The 26,643-nt window shown below is 35.3% G+C and overlaps 2 protein-coding genes across 3 annotated transcripts; one reads left to right on the forward strand and one right to left on the reverse strand.

The window, feature by feature from the left end:
- Positions 1 to 1,419: 1,419 nt before the first annotated feature.
- On the forward strand, positions 1,420 to 17,074 carry LOC122036698 (DNA-directed RNA polymerase III subunit RPC5-like). Its single transcript, XM_042596099.1, has 14 exons — positions 1,420 to 1,923; positions 2,566 to 2,634; positions 4,332 to 4,397; positions 5,635 to 5,775; positions 9,621 to 9,668; positions 10,414 to 10,520; positions 10,653 to 10,693; positions 10,778 to 10,790; positions 11,583 to 11,634; positions 13,114 to 13,688; positions 13,874 to 14,089; positions 14,172 to 14,292; positions 16,204 to 16,339; positions 16,818 to 17,074. The coding sequence occupies exons 1-13, from the start codon at positions 1,528 to 1,530 to the stop codon at positions 16,261 to 16,263; spliced, it is 1,905 nt and encodes a 634-aa protein (XP_042452033.1). The 5' UTR covers positions 1,420 to 1,527; the 3' UTR covers positions 16,264 to 16,339; positions 16,818 to 17,074.
- Positions 17,075 to 17,766: 692 nt separating this feature from the next.
- On the reverse strand, positions 17,767 to 24,994 carry LOC122036707. 2 transcript variants are annotated; one of them, XM_042596110.1, is made up of 2 exons: positions 24,739 to 24,994; positions 17,767 to 18,386 (listed from the first exon to the last, which is right to left on the reverse strand). In XM_042596110.1, the coding sequence occupies exons 1-2, from the start codon at positions 24,905 to 24,907 to the stop codon at positions 18,025 to 18,027; spliced, it is 531 nt and encodes a 176-aa protein (XP_042452044.1). In that variant the 5' UTR covers positions 24,908 to 24,994; the 3' UTR covers positions 17,767 to 18,024. The 2 variants fall into 2 exon arrangements, with proteins under 2 accessions (XP_042452044.1, XP_042452043.1); XM_042596109.1 differs by having other exon boundaries at positions 17,767 to 18,396; positions 24,739 to 24,989.
- Between the last annotated feature and the right edge of the window lie 1,649 nt (positions 24,995 to 26,643).

A 26,643-nucleotide genomic window follows, 5' to 3' on the forward strand; every position in this document is an offset into this window, starting at 1 on the left:
GTTGGGACATATTTGTCATGGAAAATTTGGGTTGAGTGGTCACGGCTGAAGCGCCTCAGAGCGTAAAAAGCCCATGAGTTTGCTTTCATGAATTTAGTGGAAAAATTTGCGTTGAGGGGTCGTGGACTGAAGGAAAAAGTCCACGAGTTTGTTTTCACGGGCAGCATTGGATGGTCTTACAGGGATGACGAAGACCGTGGGGGGTCATTTGTCAATGATTTGATGTTGTGTTTTTATGATTTACTGTTAGGATGAGTGGAAAATTTATGTGGGACTGGATCAATCATCTCCAAGATTAATTGAATTAAAAATTGAACACTGACGACTTGATGTGGTCGTGATTTATCCTTGGGAATTGATAGGGAATTTTTTAGTTATCTTCACGATAATTAGATTATAAGAACGAGACACTTGCGTTATTTAAAAAAATTATTACACTTATTTTTGAATTTTTTTTAAAAAAAATAAATTATTTAAATTTAATCTAATTAATTTATAAGATATTTGGTAAAAAAAATAAAATAAAATCTATCATCTTGACGGCCCCTCCACAACCCTCTCGTATCGTTAGGAGAAAATAAATTAAGAAATATTGTTTAATTTTATAAATCTATATCAACTTGGCTATTAATTTATAACATAGCTTTTAGTAGTAATTATGATTATAAGTTATTTTAGGAGCTTATAAGTTGTTAGGTCTTATTTTAAAAATAAGTTGTTAAAGTGTTTGGATAAACTTATTAAATCAACTTAAAGGTATTGATGTGTTTGTTATTATAAGATCTTTTTATTAATAAAATTATCAAAAATTGTATAATACTATTAATAGAGGGTTTTGAGTTTTTTTATTAATAAAGGATTTTGGGTGAATTTCTGCATCTGGACAGAGGCGTTGACGAAAAAGATGACACAGCGCCGAAAGAGAAGTTGGCGGAGATAGAAAGATATTATGTTTATAAAAATTTATGGAGGATAAGATAATGATTTATGAAATTATATAAGGATATTTTAGAGAAAAAATTATTAAAATAATATATTTTTTTTAAAGTATGGTCTTCCATATTTTTTTAAAAATAGCTTATAAGCTCCAAAACAGTTTATTTTGACAGCTTATAAGTTGTTTGAAAAAAAATTTATCAAACAAATTTGAAGAGCTTATAAGTTCCAAAATAACTTATAAATTATTTTAAAGAGTTTATAAGCTCAGTCAAACACCCTCTCCTTGAAAATAATTTTAATTAAATTTATCAAAAAAAAATATAATAATATTAAATGTATAGTAATTTTAATTAAATTGGAATAAAAAGGAAAGACTAAGTCGTATACCTATTTATACGGGTGTTATTTAATGGAAAATAATATAGTTATTTAATCTCAAATATATATATATGACAGTTTCCGACGGACAGGCTGTCCCACCTCTTACCATTTTCTTCGACCCTGTCAGGGTTTAAGCGCCTTCGATAACCGTTTGGAGCGCACGCAACGCAAGCAACTGCGGGAAGGAGGAGGAGACAGGAGAGAGAGATGGACGGCGGCGGCGAGGACGGCATCGATCCCGCATGCGGAGAGGCGATGGACCTCGACATGGCCCTCGATCTCAACTTCTCCCACGGCGCCGCCAAGCCCGCCCCGCGATCCCGCTTCCAACCCAAGATGAAGGGCAAGGTCAAGAACGAGCCTCCGATCCGGATTAAGCCCGATCCCGACACCAAACCTTCCTCTCATCCCGCTTCTTGTCCAGACCCCGTCAAGGAGGAGCCTGGAGTTGACCCCTCGTCGTCCCGCCCGGACGCAGAGGACGCAGAGAGCGGTGCGATGGATGTTGATGGAGGTTTCGAGGAGGAAGTGGAAGAGGATGATACAGTGGTTCGCGAGATCGACGTCTTCTGTTCTCCAACTCCTCTCGATGAGGATACCTATGTAAGTCTTTTCTTCTCTATAATGTTAAATTTGGAAGTTCATCGTTGTTACTTTGGCAACCAAGTACTGGAGCATAGTTGTGGTCGCTGTCATTCTTGCTGGGTGCTATGTACATTGTCTGGACGCTGGAACCTAGAGATGGATCATAATTCCTTGACAAAAATGATATTTCAGGAAATTAGACTTCAATTTTAGTATTTGGAGGCTAGGAATGGCATTATGTTTCTTCTTTTTCTGACTTGTGAATAGGAAATTAAACTTGCCTCCTTAACTAGTAATGAAAAAGGATGGGCATACAAATCTACACTTTTGGATGGAGTTTGGAATTCCAAGTTTTGTGGAGTTGGAATTTTCCTCAAAATTATCATTGGAAATATGATTTTTGAATACTTTGCCTATTTGAATACTTTACCCAACATAAATAGAAACAAAAAATTTATTTTGAGACTTCAATTAAGACAAATAAGCATGTGTGTCATAAGATATCCTCAACTAGGTAGTGTCAGTGACAAGGGGAAAAAACAATCTTGATAGCATTATCAACTGAACATAGTTTCATATGGATTTTGCGTGTCTTAAATGAATAGTTCTTTCAATCATATTTAATGTACGACTCCATTTACAAACTTCTTGTTTTTTCAGCTATATATTTTGCAATATGTACTTAGACCTTCTTGGAGACCATATGAACTGAATGAAAGATGTGACAAGGTATGTTCAATAGATTCAGTATCAAGTGTGTTTTCCTTTTTTTTTGTTTTGTTTTATTGTTCATTTGCTTTTGCATTATTACAACCTTAGACAACCCCACCTAGTGGGATAAGGCTTGATTCTTGTTGTTGTAGTATTATTACAACCTTCTTTAGCTATTTTTGTCCTTTTCAGGTCCGTAAAGCCAAAAAAATCAAATATTGAGATAGACTTGAGTCTGGATATTGGATAGGAGAATCCAGATCAAGACACCCCTGAACCCTAAGGTTACAGAGAAGCAGGTATCAACCATGTGACCTTGTATTTCACCTTCTTGTTGGATGGACATCGCAGAGAGTCATTTATGCTTCGAGAGCGTAAATTCATGACAAATTTTAGACTTGGGGCTTCTAGTTTGATGGCCATTATGCTTTAGATTCATTAAATGCCCCTTTGATTGATGTTTTCTCTTAGCCTTTCCATGTAACATATTGTTGCATGGAGATGAAGGTATTTAGTTGATAATGCTATCTTTGTTCGAAGATTTAAATACTTATTTCCATCCGGCATGTTTGACATATCTTGATCCGCTGCTTGATTGAAATCATCATAGTATTGAGTGTTGGCATGTTATAACTTCCTTAAAGATGGTGAGGGTCAATAGAGATAAGATTCCCCATTGTCCTTAGCCAAAGTTTGATGTTAGAATTTATTGAGAATATTGTAAAGCATCCTACCTGAACAAAAATAGTTAAGAATGACAATAGGTACAGGTACCTTACTAATTGGGTACCCTACTTAAGCTGGTCAGGTTCCAATACTAATTAAGTTGGATAATTGCAAGTATTTTAAGATATTTCGACAGGTTAGGTACCTGTCAATATATAAATACATATTCCACTGCCTTAGGTGGATAATTTCCCCCCACAACTCCTTCCCAAATAAGTCCTTTGGTTGTTCGTGATAATTCGATGGTATTATTAGTAGTTGCATGATATGTTGGCCATATATTTGTTATTTGATGATAATCAACAAAGACATTTAGTACTTGTTTAATTAGTATGGTAAAAATCATGTGCACCCCATCCATTGCCATCCCCATATATCTAAACGTATAATTGGATATGCATATTTATTATATGCTTTATATATTCAGACAAAAGGTTAAATAACCAAGATCATAAATGAGCCCTGGACAAACTTTTAAACAACCCAGTTCATAAACTATTCACTAGCATTCTTCAATCTTCATGAACATTAACGAGTTAAATTCACAAGTGTTGAAGCTTGCTTGTCTATCTTATCTTGCTTTAAAATATGTTCAAGTTTCATTATTTTCCATTTCTAATATTTAAAATATACATGAACTCTTATTAAGTTTAGTATTGAACTGGTTAGGGAACGATTTGTGCATTTACAACCCTCATTGGGTGGACCGGGTTATGGATTGCCTTTATTTATCACTAATCAATCAATTTATTCTCCTAGTATACTTAGGTGCTCTTTGTTTTTTTTCACATATGCTTATATTTTATTCGTCTACACAACTTTTTGTCCCATTTTTTTTTGTTTCACCGCTGAGTCCATTGGTATGAAACTTAGTGGCACTTGAAATGATTGCCAGATAGCTACTTTTGCAATTACTTTAGTGAGTGATATGTAGGTTTCTTGTATCGCAAAGTTTTCATCACCCTGACACTTGATTCCACTTTTTCCAGACATTGTCTTCATCAAAAACACCTTTAGTAGCTACTTATGCTGTCGGGATGTTGAATGGAAACCAGGTACCTTTTTTTGCTTCTAGTTCAACATAGTTCACATTTTTTCTTTCAGAAAATCTAAATTAATTTCGCAAATTACCAGATTTTCTATTCATCGTTACAAATTTTAAATTTCAGTTCGTTTTAGTCAACATGGATGTGTTGCCAGTGGTATAGAATATAGATGCCCTTGAAATTATATCAGATGCCCACAAATTACATATCATTAGCAGATGGGTTTGATACTGGATTTGCTTAAGAATATATAGATATTAAGATTGGGAATTTAACTTGGATTTGCAAACTTTGTTTGGGCTTGTATGATTAGCCTCATCTCTCTCTATTACAATGTCTATCACCTCTTGCTATTTTCTTTTGTTTCCTGACGGTTGGGTCATCTTTTCCTCACATTTTACTGTAAGAAGAATGATGTTAGATGTGCTTCCATAAAAGGCAAAATTTTACTCATTTGTCACCCAATCAATTAACTTGATAGAATCTCGTTGTCTAATCGACATTAAATAGATTCTGACATATTTTACTACTTTACATGGGTAATCTTGGAACAGTCTTTTTTACATAGAAATACCTGCTTTCACTGATAAGCTCATAGCCTGGTCATTATTTAGTGCTAAAAATATAACTTCTTCAAACAAGAACTTTAATGAAGAGCAAAAGCAAACAATCTCTCTTTTAGAGTTATAGCTTCAATTTATTTCCCTGGTAAAAATTGTAAGAAATGACTTAGGCTTTGTTTCCTTGAAGGGGTACAGGATACAAGAGAAAGAAAAGAGGTAATAGGAAATGAAAGGAAGAGTAGTATATTATTCCTCTAGGTGTGTTTGTATGTGTGTGTGTGAATCTTCTTCCAGAGGCAGAGATTGTAGATGCAATAGGAAGGCTCATAGTGGAGGGCAAAGTCCAAGAGTGTGGGGAGACATGTGTCTGAATTGATAATGTTCACTCAAGTTAGCAGGATCAATTTTGAGTGGACAAGAATTTTCTTCTAGCTTCTTTCCATACCCAACTTTCTTCAAAGGAAATGCTCATTTTTCTCTTTCCTTGTTTTCTTTTCCATTCTTTCAAGGAAACAAAACTTTAATCACGGGTTTCATTGTCCTAGTGGATGGATATTGTTGCTTACCACTCTCAAATTAGTTTCTTATTTATGATGTATATGTTGTATGCTGTTTGGCTTGTTTATATCAATGGCCTACATTTGTCAAGAGAAACTTAATTTTCTTAATTTCATTGCTTGCAGTTGCACTTAAATCCTGTACATGCAGTTGTCCAACTCCGCCCATCAATAGCATACTTAAATCCTAAGATGAAACAAAATGTGCAGAGTGCGGAATCAAGTGCAAAATCTGACATCAATGCTGTAGGTTTACCAATCAAGCAGGTGAATTTCGTTTCTAACTCCCTTGCTCACAAAAATAACACTTTAAATTGAAAAAGGTCTTTGATATTACCAAGTCCCTTGTTAAAGATATTTTGTGGCATTTTCACCTGAAGGCTTCTTTTGTCTTTCACCATCCTACAATGCTGCACAATGTTTTACAAAGAAGCAAAGGCTTTGTGAATGTGCCTCCAATAAAAGTAGTTAGGGACCTTAAATATGCTATAACACAGCCTTTCTTGTTTCACGAAAACACCCAATCTTAGTGAGAAATCTCTAATCTAAAGTTTGTCATGAATAGTATTGCTAGTAGTCTTTCTCGTCATTGACTTGCTATCTAATTAATTCTTTTCATATTCGGTGTTTATTGTTCTGAAATATTTTTCCCCTCTTATATATATTTTGATAAATGCAACAACCACAAGCCTATGTATAAAAAAATAAAAAACAGTGGCACATGACTACATGTATCCTCTGCCCTTCCCAGAAAATTCCTGTACAGCTATACACTTGTACTTGCATCCATCTCCTCTCTTTCCGTTCTCTTCTGAATCCTTTTTTGTTTGCTAGAGGACTTGTCTATACTAGGTTAGCATCAATCAAAATGGTTTTTATTTGATTACAATGGGCTTTAATTGAATCTGATTCACATCATGTGCCACCACCTAAGTTGTGCAATTAACATTGATTGATGGGTAGAAAGGTTTAAAATCTCGTTACAAGCTGAACTGGAGCTTCGGTGGTTGTCTGAAACAAGACAAATTTGGTATTGTGCTGGATTCTTGACGCCTAGTTCCGGTTGCAAGTTAGAGGTGGAAGAAGGAGATGAAGGAGAAAAAGAAGAGGGTGCAACTATGTCCATAGAGTTTTTTGATGGTTTCACGGAAGCTGTTTGAAGCTTTAACCCTTTTGAAATTGTTTGTGAGTTGAAGAGAACACTAGTTCTTATAGTGAGATCCTCACATAGCTCTTCACGAATTGAAGAAAATCCTTGTGAGGCTGTATTGCAAGTTGTGCATGAGTAGCTATTCCGCGAGTCATTGTGGAATTGTATCCAGTCATTATAGAGCATAAAGTCTTTGCTGGTTGATGTTGTCAAAACCCTTGTACTATTCTTCCTCTTTCTTCCTTTGCTTCATTTTGGTCTGATGAAATAGAGGAGTTCAGCTCATTAGACTGCTATTTCATACTTTTTTACTGTTGACACTAGCAGAAGTGAAAAATGTCAAGTCTAAGTATCATAGGCTACTAGTTGATGTTTTCACATTTTCCCTGTTTTGTCCTACATTTGTTTAGCAGGATGGATATCTATCGTTCTATTTTAGATATTCATCATAGGAGTATCTTAATGTTTTCAGCATATTCTTTTCATAGTGGTGCTAATGATAGCAACGTGGTCTAATTGATAATCTTATTTCTTTTCTCGTTTTCACGTTCTTGCAATTCTCAGGGATTGAACAGTATGTTCTTCATATGTTTTTAAACTCTTTTATTTATATCTCTGAGCTTATGACACTACATAATTTACTGTTTTGATATTGCATCTTGATCAGTTATTGCATATTCTTTTGTTTTTAAAATTTTGTACATCATTTGTTGCCTAATCTGTGTTATTGGGAAACATTTTTTACTTGTGTCAATTTGTTTTGATGAATATTGTAAAAACTAGGGAAAATTAAATATTATATACTCAATAAAGATGGGATAACCTTTAATATATTAGGACTTAAGGCGTAACCTTAAATATAAAATTGTAATAACCTTATTTATACTAATATCTCTAGCACTCCCCTCAAGCTGGAGCATATATAGTATCTTTGTCTAGTTTTTAATATATCTATATATATCTTTTAATATATCCTATCTATGTCCAGTGAACTGGATAAATTCTCATAAGCAGACTATAGATTAGATACTACTATAAGGACATGAAAAATATTGATATTCGTATGGAAGCAAAACAAAACTTATATTGTTAATGAAGCATGCAATTCATGTTTGACCTTGGTCTAGAGCTAGTTGATAGAGTTCACTATGTATTAGGATCGGAAGCAGGGGCTGGTAGTAGTTCTATTTGTGTCCAGGTGAGCATGATCATTGATCTGCTATCCTTGTAATGATTTTGGTGGTAGGGTTTTGAATAGAGGCCTGCTCCTATGTTTGGTTCTGGCCTTAAATCATAGCAGGTTCAATGTTAGGATTCTCTGCATTTGGGTTTGACATTATGTCGCAGCAGCTTTGACTGGTTTTCCATTGCTTGATTCAACTGTTATGTTGTAGTGATTTCAGTGGTAGATTTCTCTGCTTGGTTTCAACCTTATGCCATAGCCGTTTAATTGATATGGTTCTCTCTATGTTTCTAACACTATCCTGCAATATCTTCAGTGGTAGGCTTCCCTCTGCATGGTTTTCCATATTATGCCATGGTGATTTGGTGGTAGGGTTTCCTCTTCTTGATTTGATGGTTTATCGAGCTGTACACAACCGTGCATTGCTTTACTGAATTGCGCATGGAATTCATATACTCAAGGTAAGAAATGTATACCAAAATTAATCAATTTTCTGGAGAGATGGAGTGCCAGCTATGACAATCTCCTACATAGAAAACTTTCACTGGTGTTGTCAACAATGCAGTCACATGCCTTACAATCAAGGAAAGCCTTTTGATCCTTATCAAGCTTAAGCTTTTAGAGAGCTACACTATCATCAAGGACGATGCATAAAGGTTGCCTTGTCTTGTTGGAAGGAGGACAAAGTTATCAATTTTTTGTTGTTGCAGTGTAGAGATGGCTAGTTCACTGCAAGATAGTTCTCACTATGGAGAGGAAGTGTCGCGAGCAATATTAGAGTCAGGACTTACATGGGTAGCTGTTTAAGATGTCAGTAGATCCATTGGTGCATCATGAACCTCAGGATGGTAGCAGGTGGGATTGCACAAATATGTGATTTGACAACAATCGATGTGGTTTCTCCCTCACGCTTAACATTGGGATGATTGAGGTGAATCTTGGATCTAGCAGAAGATGAGGTGTGATGCATTGCATACAGTACAGTGGAGTCAGCTTGGTGACCGTGAATATATGTGTAGGTAGCCAGTTTGGCCCCTGTAGATGCCATACATCTAGTGCAGCCAAATGTGAATCTTCTACATCAGTTTCATGAGGCATCATACATCTAGATGAAGTTGGCAGAGAAATCGACAATGAACAATTGATTCTAGTTGCGTGGATTCATGAAACTTCACAAAAGTGACAATCTTATGTGCATAAGGCCACACTGTAGTAGAGTGAGGTTTTTCATTAGAGCCACAAATTCCTATTTTCAGCTGTGGCGATGGCAGTGATGAAGGGTTTGACACAAGCATGACAATGATGATAGAGGTGAGATGATCAATAGATGAGGGATAACTTCTCCCCTGAAGAGAATCTTTTTGGAAAATTCAAACACTAAATGGGTGGCTCTCATACCATGAAGAAATTAGGAAAAGCTGAATATTATATTACATATAATGATGGGTTTAACCATTACATGGTTCTATATATAGAACCTTAGACTACTCTAAACCTAATGCAAAATTCAACCTGTTACACCAATAAACCTATTAATACTAATATCTCTAACATATGCATACTCTCTTTAGTAAATAAGTAAATATCCTAATAGAAGCCAATCTAATTTAGGTGGAGTGATTTTCTCTTTGTCAGGGCTGCTTCTACAGTTTTCTAGTATTATCTTACATCATAATTATATTCAGTCTAGAATGTGTCTTTGATGCTTCAGCCTTCATCAACGTTTTACCATTTAAATACTGTATTACTGAAAACTTCAAATTTCTTTTTCCTGAACAGGAAAAGTTGGGCCAGGCAGGTTCGAATGATGGTGGAGAAATAGAAGAGGTTTGAAGCTCCATGTACCTCATTATTGATTTGATTACCTTTCTACTTTTGATTCTTCTCTCTTTAATTTTTGGTTTGCTCAATCAAATTTATTTTAATTTCTAACTTAGCTATGATATATCAAGGATAACTGTGAACAAAGTTCTCAGTCTTTTGTATGAAGGAACAACTCACATAGATTCATCATTCAAGTAACTAAATTTTCTTCTTTGGTCAATCTCAAGTTCTCAATTATTCTCCTTTATTAGAGAAGCATGCTATGTGCTATGCAAAGAAAGGATTGGAAAGGAGATCTAACTAGGATAAACAATTTGAAGAAAAATATAAAGTTAACCAGTCAAAAGCAATGTGTTATTTTGTAATGTTTATGATTACTTTTTCACACAACATTACGGAGCAATTCCATAAGATTCAATAGGATCATTACATATACTTTTTTTCTAAAAGATCATCTCTTTTTCTCTCTAGGCGCAAGTATCTGTTTTTCGGACACACTCAAGCTGCATTTTGTTTCCCTGCTAGACTATGGCCTCTAAACAGTATACCTAGTAGTTCTCCGAGTTAAACAATGCTTCCTATTAAATCTTCATTGGGTTTTTCATTGAATTTTTTTTAAGAAATAGATGCTCTAATAGCTTTACCTCCTGACCTGTATTAGATGGTGGTTCATATTGTGAAATTTTCTGTTGAATTGCTAGAATATTTTTTTTACAATGTTAAATCTCCTTCATTGTTCTATCTGCAGCCATGGATATCTCTAGAATATCATCCAATTGATAGCCACTTTACAGATAGATATCATCAGAAAATGATTGCAGAAGATCATCATCAAATTCCATTTATGATTAAACCGTGAGACCTCAAACTAGAGAACTACTAAACATAACTTTTTGATGTTATTTCCCTGCTATTAGTTCTCAAAGGTTGCACCTTTTCATATATGTGATTTAGATTCTGATTTATCATATTGAATTGATGCCTTAGATCTGATTATATCAACTCATTGTACCCTGGAACATCAACAGGCGATAAGAGAACACAAGCTTTTCTCTAAGGTAAGGGCTTCCAGCTGCAGTGTCATCTTATGATCTTCTTCTTGTGTCCTGCAGGTCTTTCTTCATTGTACCCTGCGTGGCTTACTTTTTCTTGAACCATATTTCATTTTGCGTGTGTATATCAGTTCGAATCATTCTATTAAACATTTGGTTTTCTTAAAGGACTGCAAGGGCATAATTGATTTGATTTCATAGTTATTAAATGAAATTCACTCTTGAGTTTTTGATGATTTGACTGCAATAGTAATTTCAAAACCTATGCACATGGAACTCTCACTATCATAGATCAAACGAAAATTTGTCATGTTCCTTTGATTTCTGAGAAAATATTCTTAGCTTAGGTTCTCTTCTTGTTCTCTTTTCCAAAACACAAATCTATTATGAGCATCTTATCTAACTGCTGCATTTGTTAAAACCAAACCTATTGGTAAATCTCTGTGATGCTCATTAACTTCATATTTGCATCTTAAGCAAGCAACTTACTCCAAGACAATGAAATTTTATTTGTACAATGAAGTGCTAGTAACTCTCCTACACCATCAATGATATTCTAGGAGTTTTCTTCTACTATGAGCTGGTTTTTGCTGTATTTTTTTTTCCTTTTTTGTTTTAAAAAAAGATGAGTTCCTACTGACTTAGGAATTCCTTTTTGTTATATTCCATATCAATAATATGAGCTAGATTCTGATTTATTCTCTGCATTGCATGAAAATCACCAAAACCTTATTTTATCTTGCCTTGTATTTTTTTTTTTAATTTCTTGTCGGCCATAGTCAGTTGAACTGAATCCTTGTTGGAAACATGATTCTTATTTTTTATTTTGCAACTGCAATAAATCTGCCTTTTCATGTGTCTGTAGGCACTTGCTCTCACTCCCCTTGGAAAAGCGGTTGAAGAAATGGTTTTCTGAGGTTTAATCTCTTTTTGTGCTTAATTTTTTATCTGATCTGCATTCCTAAGAAGAAAGCAAACACCCTTATACTTTTAGGATTTTATTTGTATAGAAGTTGAAGAATCGTTACTGTGATATTATTCCTTAGTTCTTTAAGAAAACTCACTGGCATACTAATCTTTTAGTTTGTATGAAGGTTTAAATTCAAATTTTATGTAATTTAGTTGATTTCCTGAAACATAATTTGGGAATTGTTGAATGAGAAATGTTCATTATCATTTCATGATTCTATTTTAAATCATTTTCCCATAAACATGGAATCACAGAATCTGCCTGAGTCCCACGAAAATAGTAATTATTTGAAAATTGCCAAAAAATTTAAACTTACCCACCTTGATGTGTCGTTTGACTTTATATTTAGACATTATTTCCGTGTCATGTTTGTTCAATTATCTGATCCGGTGTTTATGTACTATCAGTCTCTGTGATTCCTACTTACGTTAACTGTCATTTAGTTGCTGCAGGAAGGAATACCAGATTGACAAAGTGGCAAGAGAGAAAACTAGAATATATCTAAATCATTAATGAAACTCAACTTTGGCTTGTTGAATTGGGGATGGGAATGTTGGTGAAATGGCAGCTGGAATGAGCGACAGTATAGTGGTGTACAGTTATTGAGGCAAGCTGGTAGTGGCTGAGGAAGAAGAGGGTAATGTGTGATAGGAAGTGAACTACAATTGGAGAAAGCAAGGATTGAGATGGCTGGTGAAGAGGAAAGAAGCTGAATAGTGAGATAGAGAAGACTGAGAAGAAGAGGCAGGCTGGGAGAATCTTGGAGCAGAGAAGTCATGCCCATAGGAGAAGTGAAATAGAAGAAAGAGGAATGTGATAGGTGCGGAAGAGGAAGCAGAGCAATGGAAATGAGAATGTGAGAAGAAGAGGAAGAAAATAGAGGAGAAAGTGGTGAAGACCCTTTACTATATCAGGAGTTAAGAGACTTGGGACATGAGAGAAGTGAGGAGAGAGGAAAGTTGAAGAAAAGGGGAGAAATCATCATGCTTTATTCTTTCTGTTGAACCTCTTTCAGTTCAATAAATTCTTTGTATAGGTATCTGAAAAGAAACCACCATAAATAAACACACCAAATAACTAAGACCTACCTACCTGTTGTATCAATTGTCACTGAATACCTATCACCATGGTGTATTACTTGATCATCAGACTCCTGTCTCTACTTAACTGTCCTTGCTACTCTCATTGGCTGGTATATATTTCATTATTTGTCTTAATGGGATTCACTTGTTCATAAGACCAGCATCCTAGTGCATGAGGTTTTTGCCACTGCATTTATGAAGAGTCAATTACACTTACAGAGATCTATTTCATTTCATGATACAGTAGTTAGGACATAATAGAGAAGAGCACCATAGTTCATTGGTTTTATTGATTATCTGATATTACCTTCTGATGGTTTATCATACTTCACCTCTGCGTGCAGGTTTGCCAGGTGAATAATTTTAATGCACTCTTGGATCTTGCTCCAGATAGTTCGAAAGAAGATGTTCTGAAAGTGCTGCCACATTATGCAGATTTGGTACAGGGATTGTGGGTTACAAAGAGCTCATTGTTACATGAAGGCGAAGCTGCTCTTTATAGAGATTATCTTCTTTATTTATTCAGTATGAATCCCATAATTCAAACAGACAGATTGAGGATGTTAACGTCAAAGTGCACTGGCCTGAAATCTATACTCATTCCATTGGCTGTTGAAAGGCGCATCCTCAAGCACTGGAAATTCATAAAGTCTACTGACATTGTATTTATTAGAAACAATCCAAAAATTGTGGATGATCAGGAAAAGGCTTGGTTGGCATGCTGGAATAACATAAAAAAGTCTGTAGGAGAAAAGATGCATGTCCCTGTTCCAAGTGGTAAAAGAGTTAAAATAGCCGATGATGTACATGAAAGCAAAGATAAGGCAGTGAACACAGCAGTGTCATCACTGTCAAGTGAAACACAGGAGCATCTTCTAAAGATTCTCCAGAAATTTTTCAAGGATAAAAAAATTCGTAGGTAATGCATATAAGACTTATTTACTTAGGATGTTTCCTTGCAGGTATTCTAGTTTCAGTAGCTTGTCAGTTGCAAGATCTTTTTCAGCACCCAGTCCAGCATGGATGTGCATCTGACTGCTTTACATTACATGTATATTGTAGTTGTTTGATGCAGTAATTGATTTGAATTTGTTTCGCCTACAGTATAAACTCAGTAGTCAATGAATTGAGGGGCTTGGCAATCAGCAACTCTTCTCGTCCAAGAGAAGACCCTAAAATTAGAGCGATTATTAATGCTGCTGCCAACGGTGCATCTGCTCCTATATCTGAGCTCCAGTCCATTGTGTCTCAAATCGCTGTGGATGTACATGGCACATATGTTCTGAAATCTACAGGGAGTTCGGATCTTGATAGATTGAGGTTATACCCTTTTGCGAGCTTTGTTATGTTATCTTTGTTTAAATTTTCTGAATCATGCTAATATTAGACACACTTGTGGCAGAGATGTTGTCATTGATCTTTTCAGGGGCAAAGAACCTAAGGCAAAGCTCAATAAGCAGGAGGTTCGCATGGCTGCTAAAGCTCGTCTCCAGAAGGATATTAATGATTCTGACTATAATCAGGTAAGTGCAATAGTTTCAACATTTTTTTTTTGAGAAAAGGTATAGCTGAAATTCTTTTACTATTAATCAGTCTAAAGGCAACAACATGCACGCACACACACACACACAAGTTTAGCCCTACCTTTTGGAAAATCATTGTTGAACAGGTTTCCACACAACTATGTTTTGGGAAAAACATTAGTATGCCCTGCTGAATTTATTTATTTATTTTTTAAAGTTCAGGTCCTTGATACTGAGGCATGGGAATTCTCTCTTTGAATGTAAATCAAGGACCCTTGTTGGTAATTCCCCCAGCTATCTATTCTGTATTTGTTAGACGCTTGCTAATGAAGAACATTAACCCATCCAAGAATTAGTTGGTTCAATTTTTCAATAGGTACAGACGTACAGTTCGCTCTTTTGAATGTCAGCCTAATATGTGGGCATTGTCAAGTACTCAAGCTGCTTCAAGGACCCTTCAATGCCTTGTCAGCTTATTTTCTTGTTTTTGATCTTCAACTATATGTAACAGGACAGATAATATTTACACCTAAAGTCAACAAGAGTGGATGAGATATTTCAGTTAAAATGTGAGCTTATATGCTAACGAATTGATCGTCAGAATGAAGAGTGTTGGCCACATGAATATTTTATTTCAATTTGCCTCTATCCAAGACACTATTATAAATCATTGAATCCACCAATGTATTTGTACACTGAGAAAATATATTTTGAGATTTAATTAAAATATGTAATAAAAAGGGGTGCAAGAAGCTCTCGCCATACAGGGTCTCGGGGAAGAATCCATTGTACGCAGTCTTATCTTGCTTTTTGCAAGAGGCTGTTTCCAAGATTCGAACCTGTGACCTCTTGGTCACATAGCAATAACTCTACCATTGCGCCAAGGCTCCCCTTCAATTAAAATCCGTAATATATGATATTAATTTTCTTAAGATAAACATAATTTGAATGGCATTATTATCCAATCATAGCAATAATATTTAAAAGGTTATTATGTGGTAGTATCACTTCCCTACGACCATGGTTCTAAATTGGTGATCAACCTTGATTTTTTTCTCATCTTTAGGTCTGATTTTTCATCGATTGATCTGTTACATGATTATTCATGGATGTTACTTTGTTGACAGTTTTAAGTTTCCTTAAATAGATGGAAAAATAAGAGAACATATGTTCAAATGGTATGAACATTTTCCAAAAGGACTAATAACTTCAGTAGTTAAACAAGATGAATAAATTAGAGTGTGGGTTATAGGGAAACTGAAGAAACTATTAAATTTTGACCATTTAGATATTACTACCAACATAAACTTTATATATAAGTTAACTGATGAACTAAGATCCATGTAGCAGATCCTCAAATGATCCTCAAATAATTGATACTGATGATTCATTCTTGTTTTTAACTTGTTATAGTATGACTTCAAGAACCTAAAGCTTTAATGTCATCTAGTTTGGAGTTCTACAAAATAAGCTAAACTTAGTAACACCTTCTGAAAGCAGCAAGAAGAAATTGGTGGCCTCAACTTAACCAGAGGATGCAATCGCAAACAAAACAGAATGATAGCTTGAAATCAATGCTCACTGCAAAATTTTTGTCGACATAAAGGCTTTTTTGTTTTTCATGTAGAATTAGTTGGTTAGGTTTCAGGATATGCTGCTATTTTGTCTATTTTTGTTTTTCTATTCATCTAGATGAAGGTGCCCTAAAGACTGACAAACTGGCTTGGATGCTTAACTTAAACTAACAACCTAACTGAATCTAGAATGAATGATCATAAAATAGTGAAGTTAGTCACCGTCTCTGTTTTCCTTCTGATGTGGGTTTTGTAGAATTTATATCATATGTCATCTTGCATACTATCTTACCAAATTTTCTCGACATTCCAACTTCTGATGTTCCATTATTTACAGGTAATGCGTGATTTGTGTGATTCTAACAAAGGATCGTGGGCACTTAAAAGTGGAGACTAGTAATTGGCTCGGATGTGGATAAATTTGCAAACTGACTTGTTTTTGAGTCTCAAATGTTAACTATATATCACTAGAGGTAACGCGCTATGTTGAACTTGTTTTTCATTTTTTGAATATCCAACACAACTCTATATGCCATTTATAAGCTTGTTCTAACTGATGTCCTTTCATTTTATGTAGCCTAATAATATTGTATTTTGTCCGTGAAATAATCAAACACAACACCTAACCATTTTGAAAAGCCACCGAACCATGTAATGTTGCTTGCTTGTTTCATTATCATGCTTTTTGGTTTTAGCATCTTGCTCGTAAGATGGCTTTGCCGTTGGACTAAGATCATATATGGATTTCAACGGGTACGTAGTCACTCAAACCTTGTTTCGCATGGTATGGGTGCAACGACACTTGAAATAGGCCCTTTGTAACTTATTGCACACCATGCCAATTTCAGTTTGTCAATGTACCAACATGTTAATTTTCTTCATGAAAGCCTACACGTTTGAACATTTATTCTCTCAGCGTGGCTAATTGTATCTGTTGATCTGTTCTTTCAGGCAAACATTGTTCTTGTTTTCTATCGGCCAAGAGGACAACTACTACCATTATGAGTTTGAACGATCGAGGTTCAATATTTTCACTTCGCAGCACATCTAACCTTTTTCTGAGTTCTCCTATTGACTAGTGACTGGAAGCTTGATTGGCATTACGTACATTTTTAAATTTTTATTTAGTACATCAAATTTTGGTTAATTGTGTTATATTTAAGAAAAAAAATTCTATCAACGCATTAGTATACAGTTTTTTTCCCTAATTAATTGTTCAAACTCTCGTGAACTGCTGAAAATTTAACGCTTGAATCTTGTTTTTTTTTTTTTTGGGTTTTGAACAAATGCAATACATAACAAGGTTATTGTTTTATCTACAAAATAAAAAATTTAATTAATTATGGTCATGCTCTGCCACTTCACATGAGGGGCATCTCCAAGCTTCATATTCTGATTTTCTTGGTTAAGCGAGGCGGCATTCCTGACTCGCTGAATCAATTTTGTTACACTCAACTCAGTGTTAGGAGACTTGTAAAAAAAATTCAGGTAATTCGATTTTTTATCAAATTAATTTTATTTTATTAGTTTGATTTATTTAATTTTTATTAAAAAAATTAATCAAAATTTTTTAAAAATTTAATTGGTTCGATTTCAATTAATCCAGTTCGGTTATTTAAAGAACAGAATTCGAAATTTTCAAATTGTAGTTCAGATTTAATGTCAAAAAACAAAAAAACCCATCCTTACGAAGCTTAGCTCAAAGCCTCAAATGCGGAAATATCGGATTATTAAAAAATATATCTAATTATTAATAAAAATAAACGAAGTGGGTTGTACATGAGAAAATAAATTATGACTTGCCTACAAATTTTATAAACTAGTAAATATATTTGCTAAATATGAAAATTTATAATGAAATTTATTAACTAGCAAAAATGATGATAGATTTGATTATTGATTTATACCTCTCAACAATAATTATTTGATTCCTTATACATAAACGCAATATTACATAGTCATGAATTCGAATACATCTTTCAGATCCAATCCATGAGAAAGATTCACGCAGACAATCACATGTTTCGATCCAATCCATCTGAGAACCTCTCTTGTACTAAACAACTGCATTTAGATGAGGATCACACTCTTCTCGGCGATAATGATCAATATCATACTTCTCAATATGAGTACACATGTGCAACGACGCCGAGCGAATCTAGCTACACCAGTACGCAAAATGTTCGTCTTTGCGATTAGTGCTAACCAGACCGCCACACTTGAGACACACAAAACTGCTCCCGTCTGCGAATGCATCCAGCATAACCTGCTGCCTCCCGGACATAGCGAGGAAAGATCTCCCTTCAGAATCTAGCGGAATCGAAGGGCCAACATGAAGAGGCGCCAATGGGGGATTGTTGGACGACCTCGCTGGTCCTTGTGCTTCTGCAATAGCACATTCTGCGAACAATGAGGCCAACTCGTCTGCTGCAGCATCCGTTTGCAATCGATTGCGGTATAGCTCACGTGCCCGATGCAGAATTTCAAACACTGCTTGTTCTCCGCCACCCGATCTGATTGCTGCAAGTACCTACATGTTAGGGCCGTTAGAAGAGCATCAAAGGATCGATTTCACACAACTGCAGTCAAAGTAGGTGCTTCATCAAATGATACGCAAATCATTAAGAAAGAAATTAATTGTTCTTTTGTTAGATTCTACAAACCTTTTTAAAGATATTGAACTAAGCCCCAACAATTTACTAACTGCATCTAAATCTAAGAGATCGTTTCCAATCCAATTTAATTAAATGGATACCAATAAAGCAGTTCAAGCATGCTACTTGTTTCAACTGCGCGATAGACAGTACAAATTCGTTCAAGAATGCTACTTGTTTCAACTGCGCGATAGACAGTACAAATTCCTAAGACGACAAACTAAGTCTCTCAAATGCTACAAGTTGTTTGTTACCAGCCTCATCTTGTAGTCATTCTAAAGCAGTAGTTTAAGTACCTCAGATTGGTTTTGATATGGTCAACCAAGTCAAGTTAGATCCTATTATATTTTGATGCCTTGTGTTAGATCCTGTTGTATTTTAATGTCTTGTGTCTAATTGTGCTAGAACTTTGGAGCACAAGAAGTTGAGCAGAAGACGTAACTAGCGAGAAGAATAACACGAAGAGCGAGTTGATAGACTCGATACATCCGAGGGACGAGGTGCTACGAAAGAGTACACTAGTGGACTAGAAGGACGTGCACGACATTCAAGGAATGAGAAGTCAGGACTCAGGAAGGAAGCCTGCTCAAGGAGGAGGTCGGAGTTGGGTTTGAATGAGCTCAACTCTAAACGACCGAAGTATCACCCGCATGAAGAAAATTCAACTCTAAAGTTAACTTTAGAGTCTACCAGAAGTTGTTGGAGGCGCCTTCAAGAGATAGAAGGTGCCTTCAACGCCTGATCATGGAAGGCGCCCTCAACGATATAGAAGGCACCCTCGAGCCCTCATGGAAGGCGCCCGCAAACCTATTGGAGGCGCCTTCAATAGTCGTTAGCTGAAGATAAAACTTTATCTTCAACGGATAAAGCTTATCTTCTTGGAGGCGCCTTGGACCTCCTTGGAGGCGCCTCCGAGCGACAAAAACTAATGGTAAACATCATCCTAGGAGGCTATAAAAAACCCCCTGGAGTTAGAAATTAAACAACAATAACTTTTGTAACTCATCCCTAGTCTTTTTCTGAGTTTTTAAAGAGTGTAATATTCTTCTCCGTCTTCAAAAAAGGAGGTCTCTTTCAACGCCTTGGATTAACAACCACCTAGATTATAACCAAGTAAATATTATAGCCTCTTTTCTTTTTATGTTGTTGTTTATTTTAATTAATTGTGCTTAACTAATCAAGTCCAAAGATCGAGAAATGATTTATTTTTCTCAGGCAATTCACCCCCTCTTACTAGCCTACGCGGACCTCCAAGATCTTGAGAGGGGAAATGCTTCTTCATGGACAATAACACTTTCCCAAGAGTGCACCGGGAAGGATTCGACTACTTTTCCTCACCTTCAGGGCAAACAGTTATTGTTCAGTACTTCCCAAGAACTAGGGAGGGAATCCAATTAAGTACCCTTCCTGCAGGCCTCTAAGGAAGAAAGTACCTCTCCAGAAGATCAACACAAGCAACCCAGAGCAACCAATAAAATCGCATATATTGTCAATAAACTTGTTAAGCAACCAAGGAAAAACCATTAGTTGCATTAAGTGTTCCCAAGCTACTTAGCTATGGGAAACTGCTAAAAAAAATGACTTAGCATCTTCATGTTCAACCATGAAAATAATTCTTCAATTTCTACATAAATTTATTAGCTCGGTCTTGATTTAGCTTTTCCTTTGAGAAACTTTGTTTTCAGTTTTGGAAACTTCACCTTGAATTGATCTTTTCTTGTTCAATGAGCAAAAGTGGAGGAACTCGTGACAAGAAAAATGAAAGGAAACTTTACTGCATACCGCGTATGTAACTGTAAAAACAAGGGTAATTTTTAAAATGCACCCAACGGTTAATATCATTTTAAAAAAAAAAAAATGCCCCCCTAAGGTATCATTGATGTTAAAACTAGTCCCAAGGTTTACATTTAGCTGTAAAAATATAAGGGTAAAATCCTTACTTCACCCTTCTAGATTACCACCTAAATAATTCATTTGTTAATAGAGAGAGAGCATCATAGAAACAAAATGGAAACCTCAGAGGGCATTTTGAAAAAGCAATTAACTGTTAGGAGCATTTTGAAAATTACCCCAAAAAACCTATCTACTCTTGCTTGCATCGCATCATTTCCATACCACCACACCTTTCTGAATGGGCACCATAAAGCACTTATCAGGGTTAGAAAGAGTCATCCCTTGATCCCATTAGGAGAAAATTGTCATCTTCACCATATGATTAAAACCAAATTAATTTAGCAATATGTAACCTTGGGATCAGACTAGACATCAATGGCTCATGATGAAAGGTTCTCATAAGGCAGGTTTCATAAAAGGCAACTATGGTGATGATTAAGGGCTAGTCTTATCTCATAATTCTTACCTGTTTCCAATTGTGGTACTCCATTGACGCACACATCCAATATTCATGTGGCATATCAAATATCAACGATATAATTGGATTTCAACCTTTTGTGTCGTATTGTGAGGCCTTTAATTCAGTCAACTGACAATTCTTTCCCTTCTCATCTATTGACACCGCCACCCACAAATGCTCTCAATTTTGTCATATAGTAGCGAGTGTTTTAAGCAAAGAAAAGGAGAAGTTTAGCAAATGACAACAGGAATTTAGTAAGAAATTACTAGATCTAATTGGAGGGCATAAGCCCATAAGAGAAAGCTATAAGGTCATGCAAGAATATAGCTGTGATGGCTACTTGTAGGACAATGTTAAGCTACTCACATGAAAAATTTGTGTCGAACAAAAGAGAGGAACTATTTAATCATCTCTGTATGAATAATTTGGCACCCTCCTTTTAGACGAATATCTTGTCAGTTTAGCCCATCAAGTCTTAATCTGTATGAGTTAATTAATATTCTCTTGTTAGAGTAATTCTTTGTTAATCTCCACAAACTTTTAAGGAAAGCAACAACTTGCATCTAATTCTAGTACACTAATATACTGTATATTATCACTGACTGTTGTTTTAAGAAAGAGACCAGCTTTTTAATGCACGAGCTACTTTTGATAATAGTAAGGAATCTTGCTAATGGTTATTAATATTGAGGCTCTTCTTAGTGAAGAAAGCTATATGTTCACCTAATTTTTTCCCTGCCCCATGTCATTCAAATTACCCCAATTACACTAAAAATAACACTTTTCGTTTGTTTTTTTTTTTTTGTAATAACCAATCCATTCAAGCATTACAGGAGTTCTGGGCTCGTCCAAACTGGAAAATGGTAGACAAGATGTATACACCCTAGGACATGAGAGTTTCTCTGAGTGTCTGTGAAGAAATTGTGCAACACTTTGTAGTGAGATTCTCTGCCTCTTGCCCATGATTTCTTCATTTCTGGGTTTACTTAAACTTTTTGCATTAGCAATATTTTCATTGTGCTTTACCATTGTCTGCTTTGTCACTTTAGCTCCAGGAAAAATTCATTGAAACTTGTTTCTGATACCAATAAGGCAATATCACAGACCCTACAACTCAACCATAAACCATTAAACTGTATACCCCAATTGCTTAGGATTGGATAAATAATATCGTACCATTAAACTCTCTTCGGACCCTCTACTCTTCGCATTTCTAACATAATTGATTCAAACTTATTTAAATAAACCATTTAACTATCTTTTTCTGATTATATCCTCTCAGAGGAACATATAATTGTTAGTGAATAGTAATTTTAAACCCGAAGGATCATCTACTACATTTAACTTGTTGCAATTATCCACGTAAAAGTGAGCTATAGTCTGAAACAAATGAAGTTTAGAATGATTTCTATAAACAATAGAAGTTGTCTAAGCCACCATTCTTGGACAGGTAAGTGTTCCACAGGTTGCTATGCTTGCGTGTGTTTACCTCACAAGAAGTAGCAAAGCACCTCAAATACAAAAACTATGGATCTAAACCTTTTTCTAATAACCTAAGCTTTTGGGATAAGAATTATAGCAGAATAGTACTCTGTTTCTAATCTTACAAAAGTAAGTAATTGAGAAAAAACATAGCCCTAGAAAATGAGAACATACATCAAGACTTGAGTAGGGAATTATTACTCGAAGGGAAGAAAAAAAAAAGATGGCATTCTTCTGCAATAGCTTAAGTTTTTAGATAAGTGGTCACTCAAAATCTAAAAGAAACAAAATGGACTACATGTTTAAAAGAGAACTAAGGCCCAAAAAGCTGGCACTGCTCACATCAACTAGTCTGAAAAAAAAAATTCAAAAACAAAGAATCATATAAATGCATTTGAACCAAATAAAAGCAACACAAATTACATGTTAATCAGAGGGCATATTGAGGCAAAATATTTACTATAGATACTAGGACAATAAAAAAAGAACAAAGAAGACTACATAGATTTATTAGGAAAATGAAATATCTCTCTAATAAGGTAAAATTCATTATCACTTAAATGACATTTAAATTTAAAATTTAAAATTGATTTGTGTTACCCATGTTTTGCATACACGTGGCACCTTGGCACGTTGCATTTGCAAGGAACGCGCCACATGATTGATCTTACCATGATTTATATGATGATAATAAGAATCATGATATTATTAGTTGCTTCTTATTATGATTATTAGCATACAAAACTATGTTATTTCCAAAATATAAAGTACTTATTAATGCAATAAATTCTCGTTCAGCATGCAAGAGTTCCAAAAATTCTAAATTCATGTTAACTTGTAAAGGACAGTGTGATGCACGAAGCTCTCGCTAGTGTGGGTCGGATCACATTGGGTCTATTGTATATAACCTTACCTTGCATTTTGCAAGAAGTTGTTTCAACAACTCGAACCCATGACCTCGAGGTCACATGGCAGCAACTTTACCATTGTGCCAAGGCTCTCCTTCGTTCATGTTAAGTTGTACCATTGGAAAAATTGATAGTGTTGTTTATTTACCTTGACAATTTATTTAAACATATGTTCAATTCTCAATTGAAGGAAATTTGAACATCCATTTTCATATGTTGATTTTGTCACAAGGGTAATCAGAAGGGAAGGAAACAAAGACAAAGTCCAAAAGGAAGAATAAAGTAGATTAATTTTTTACTCACCAGAAGGGGCATCCAAAGAAAAAGATAATAAAGATACATTCATTAGAAGTGAAGTCTCAAATTGTGTTACTTCTATTGCTTATTCAATCAAAAGAACGTCTGAGCTGCACATGCTTACACCTTGCTTGACGTAGAGTTCTACCCGATAGGAAAAAATAATGCAAATAATGAATAAAATCAATTTTAGATTTTGAATTCAATATCAGCAGCTGGTAATAATTAGAATTTCTTGGTAATTAGCTTTTGTGGATTAAAGAGCATTAATGCATTTCCCAAATTCCTTGTTTATTTCTAATTTATTTAGAATGGAGACTATAAAAATGATGGCATATCTATGTATTGATCCATTTCAATCAATAAGAATTTTCTACTTTCAATTCACTGGGTGAGATTTCTTCTCTATGTGAGACTCCGTTCTCTATGCGAGATAGTTGCCCTCATGCTTCATCTAATTTGTGATAATTTTTGTGTGATTAAAGGGTTTAAACTTTCTGTTGCATCAGCAATCAATAAACTAAGTTTACACTAAAATCAGTTTTCTTTCTTGTTAAACTGCTAGCATCATCCTCCGATTTGAACTCAAAATGATAATATTAGAAGCTACAATCTTATCTTGGATATTATATCTACAAATTAAGAATCTACCCCAAATCAAGCAAAAAAACAGAAGATTACTCAAATGGACCAATGCACCTAGTCGATATTGCAATTAAAAATGAGTAGTGATTTTAACTGAAACTTCACAAAAAATGATGAGGAAAATTGCTTAGATTGGAGAAAGAACAATTCAAGATGCAAAAACTGCAAAGAGGATGCTGAAAATGTCGGGTTCGAGAAAAACGAACATGCAACATTCATACTAATCCGAACAAACATATCTACATCGTAACCTTCCATTTAACCTGCAAAATTTTCACACCTCCTATAGCAGACAACGTCACAATATTATGTAAGCAAACAAAATAAATTAGGTATAGGGCAAATACCTCTATTAATTTTATACCAACTCGCGCAAAACAGGCGAGAAAGGCCCAAAAAAAATCCCCAAAGCCGGCGAATTAGGAAATAGGATAAACAAAACATCAAGAACACCGATCCCTCGAACAAGAACAACACAGCAATGACGCCACCAAAAAACGACAGCGTCAAAAGGTGTTCCTCAGGGAACTCACCGCTTGTAGAGCGAGGGAAGGCTCGCCCCGATCGACGAGCTGGCGGGCCAAAGCGAGGAAACTCCACGCGTTCTCCTGGACGCCCGCACCGCCGACTCCGCCGGAGGCTGCTATGGTGCCCAGCGGCGGAGAGAACGCTCCCGGGGCGTTCCCCTGCGCGGCGTCGCATCGTTCGCCGGGGTGGTCGGCGTCCATGTGCTCCATCTCGATGGCAACGAGCGATGCCCCAGAATTTGCCGAGACAAGTATAAAGATATATTCTCTGATGCTTCTAGTTTATTCTAGATAAATAAATAAAAAATAAATATTTTTTATTTAACTATATATTTAAACATGGGCCATTGAAAGGCTACAAATCAAAAGAAGGGCCCATAAGATAACAAAGGGCCCAATTTTATTTATAGAAATAAAGGATAAAAAATAAATTGGGCACACTTTTATTTTTTAATTTTATTAAATATATTAAATTTAGACTTGATGTTAAACAAAAAGCATGTTATGTGAATTATTGTCACATGTTCTTTCACTAATTAATAATGAAATATATTGTTTTTGATAATGTATTATATTGACATAATAAAATCCTTACGAGTTATATAGTTGGTATTTGTTAGAGTGGTTATTTTTAGAACAGTTAATTTAAGTTGGGTCTATCAGATTAGTTCGTTTTGTCAAATAATTTAAATGAGTTGGATTAAAATTTTATCAATCTAAGTCCATCGCGGGCCGACCCGCCTAGGCCCGCGACTCTCGTGGGTCGGCCCGCGATAAGCTTGGGTTAACCAGTGAGTTGAGAAACATATGTAAACTAAGTTTTATGTCAATTTATTATCCTGCTTTGTTATAATTTTAAGATAAAAATAGTAATTTTCATCCACTCATTTATATTCATTTATATTTAAAATACATGTTTATAGATACATTTGATTGATGAAACCACTCCAAAGTAAAACGTCGAAGATATGAAATATTTTTTTAATTTCTTTTAAAATTGATGGACCGACGGATTGACATGCCAAACCCATAATTCGCCGTGGATTGTGTTGAGTTGGAAATTTTCTAACCCACTAAGTTAATGGATTAGCCCATTCCGCCCTACCCTACTAAATGATTGCCCCATCACATATTGACTCATTCCACGAAGAGTCAACTCATCTCATCACAGGTCGACCCATCCGTCATAAATTGACTCGTCAGACACCTCTACTTATTTCGATATATTATCACAACTACAGTGAACCAAGAAAATTACCGTTTGCTAAGGAACTCTAATGAGCTATTTAGACTTTTTTATTTGTCCTCACTTTTTGAACTTTTATATATTTATTAATATTTATCTAACTTTTTCATTTATTAAGTATGTGATCAATTTTGATCCACTTGTATATTTCTAATTCTACATTTATTTATGGGCTTTTCGACACTTGCACATTTGACAAAAATTATCAATAGAATTTTTCCCAAAGTTTTTTTTTTCATTTTTATATTTTCTGACTCTATCAAAATTCTGAACAGGTAGTACACTTAGAAGGAAGGAGAGATTCAATTTTACTATTTGTCATGAATTTGTCGTGCTGCTCGTCAGTCCATTGATGCTCCTTAAGTTCTTCTCCTTCTTTACTTTTGGACATATCAAAATCATACGTCATTATTAATAACATATTAAAATCGATTTTAAAATAAACCTCCATTTGTCGCTTCCAAAACGCAAACTCCCCCTCGAACGTTGGTGGATAAATGTTAGCTCCCGTCATCTCGTTGCTTCGATCAGCGGTTAGTCCTCCTGAAGCGTTCTGGCTCTGATACCACTTGTTCGGGACCAGTGGCCGGCTAGAAGGGGAGTTGAATAGCCTTGCAAAAATAAAATACAACCCTTCTCGAACTTTCAAAAGAACACTTGCATAA

This window comes from Zingiber officinale, unplaced genomic scaffold (genome assembly GCF_018446385.1).
Source record: "Zingiber officinale cultivar Zhangliang unplaced genomic scaffold, Zo_v1.1 ctg198, whole genome shotgun sequence".
Classification (NCBI taxonomy): domain Eukaryota; kingdom Viridiplantae; phylum Streptophyta; class Magnoliopsida; order Zingiberales; family Zingiberaceae; genus Zingiber; species Zingiber officinale.

Excerpts from the sequence above, each read along its gene's own strand:
- LOC122036698 (XM_042596099.1), top strand. The coding sequence starts at position 1,528 with ATGGACGGCGGCGGCGAGGACGGCATCGATCCCGCATGCGGAGAGGCG. Across the intron at positions 1,924-2,565 it reads CTCTCGATGAGGATACCTAT|CTATATATTTTGCAATATGT; the intron begins GTAAGTCTTTTC and ends TTGTTTTTTCAG. Across the intron at positions 10,521-10,652 it reads ATTCCATTTATGATTAAACC|ATCTGATTATATCAACTCAT; the intron begins GTGAGACCTCAA and ends TTGATGCCTTAG.
- LOC122036707 (XM_042596109.1), bottom strand. The coding sequence starts at position 24,942 with ATGGAGCACATGGACGCCGACCACCCCGGCGAACGATGCGACGCCGCG. Across the intron at positions 18,397-24,738 it reads CTTCCCTCGCTCTACAAGCG|GTACTTGCAGCAATCAGATC; the intron begins GTGAGTTCCCTG and ends CCTAACATGTAG.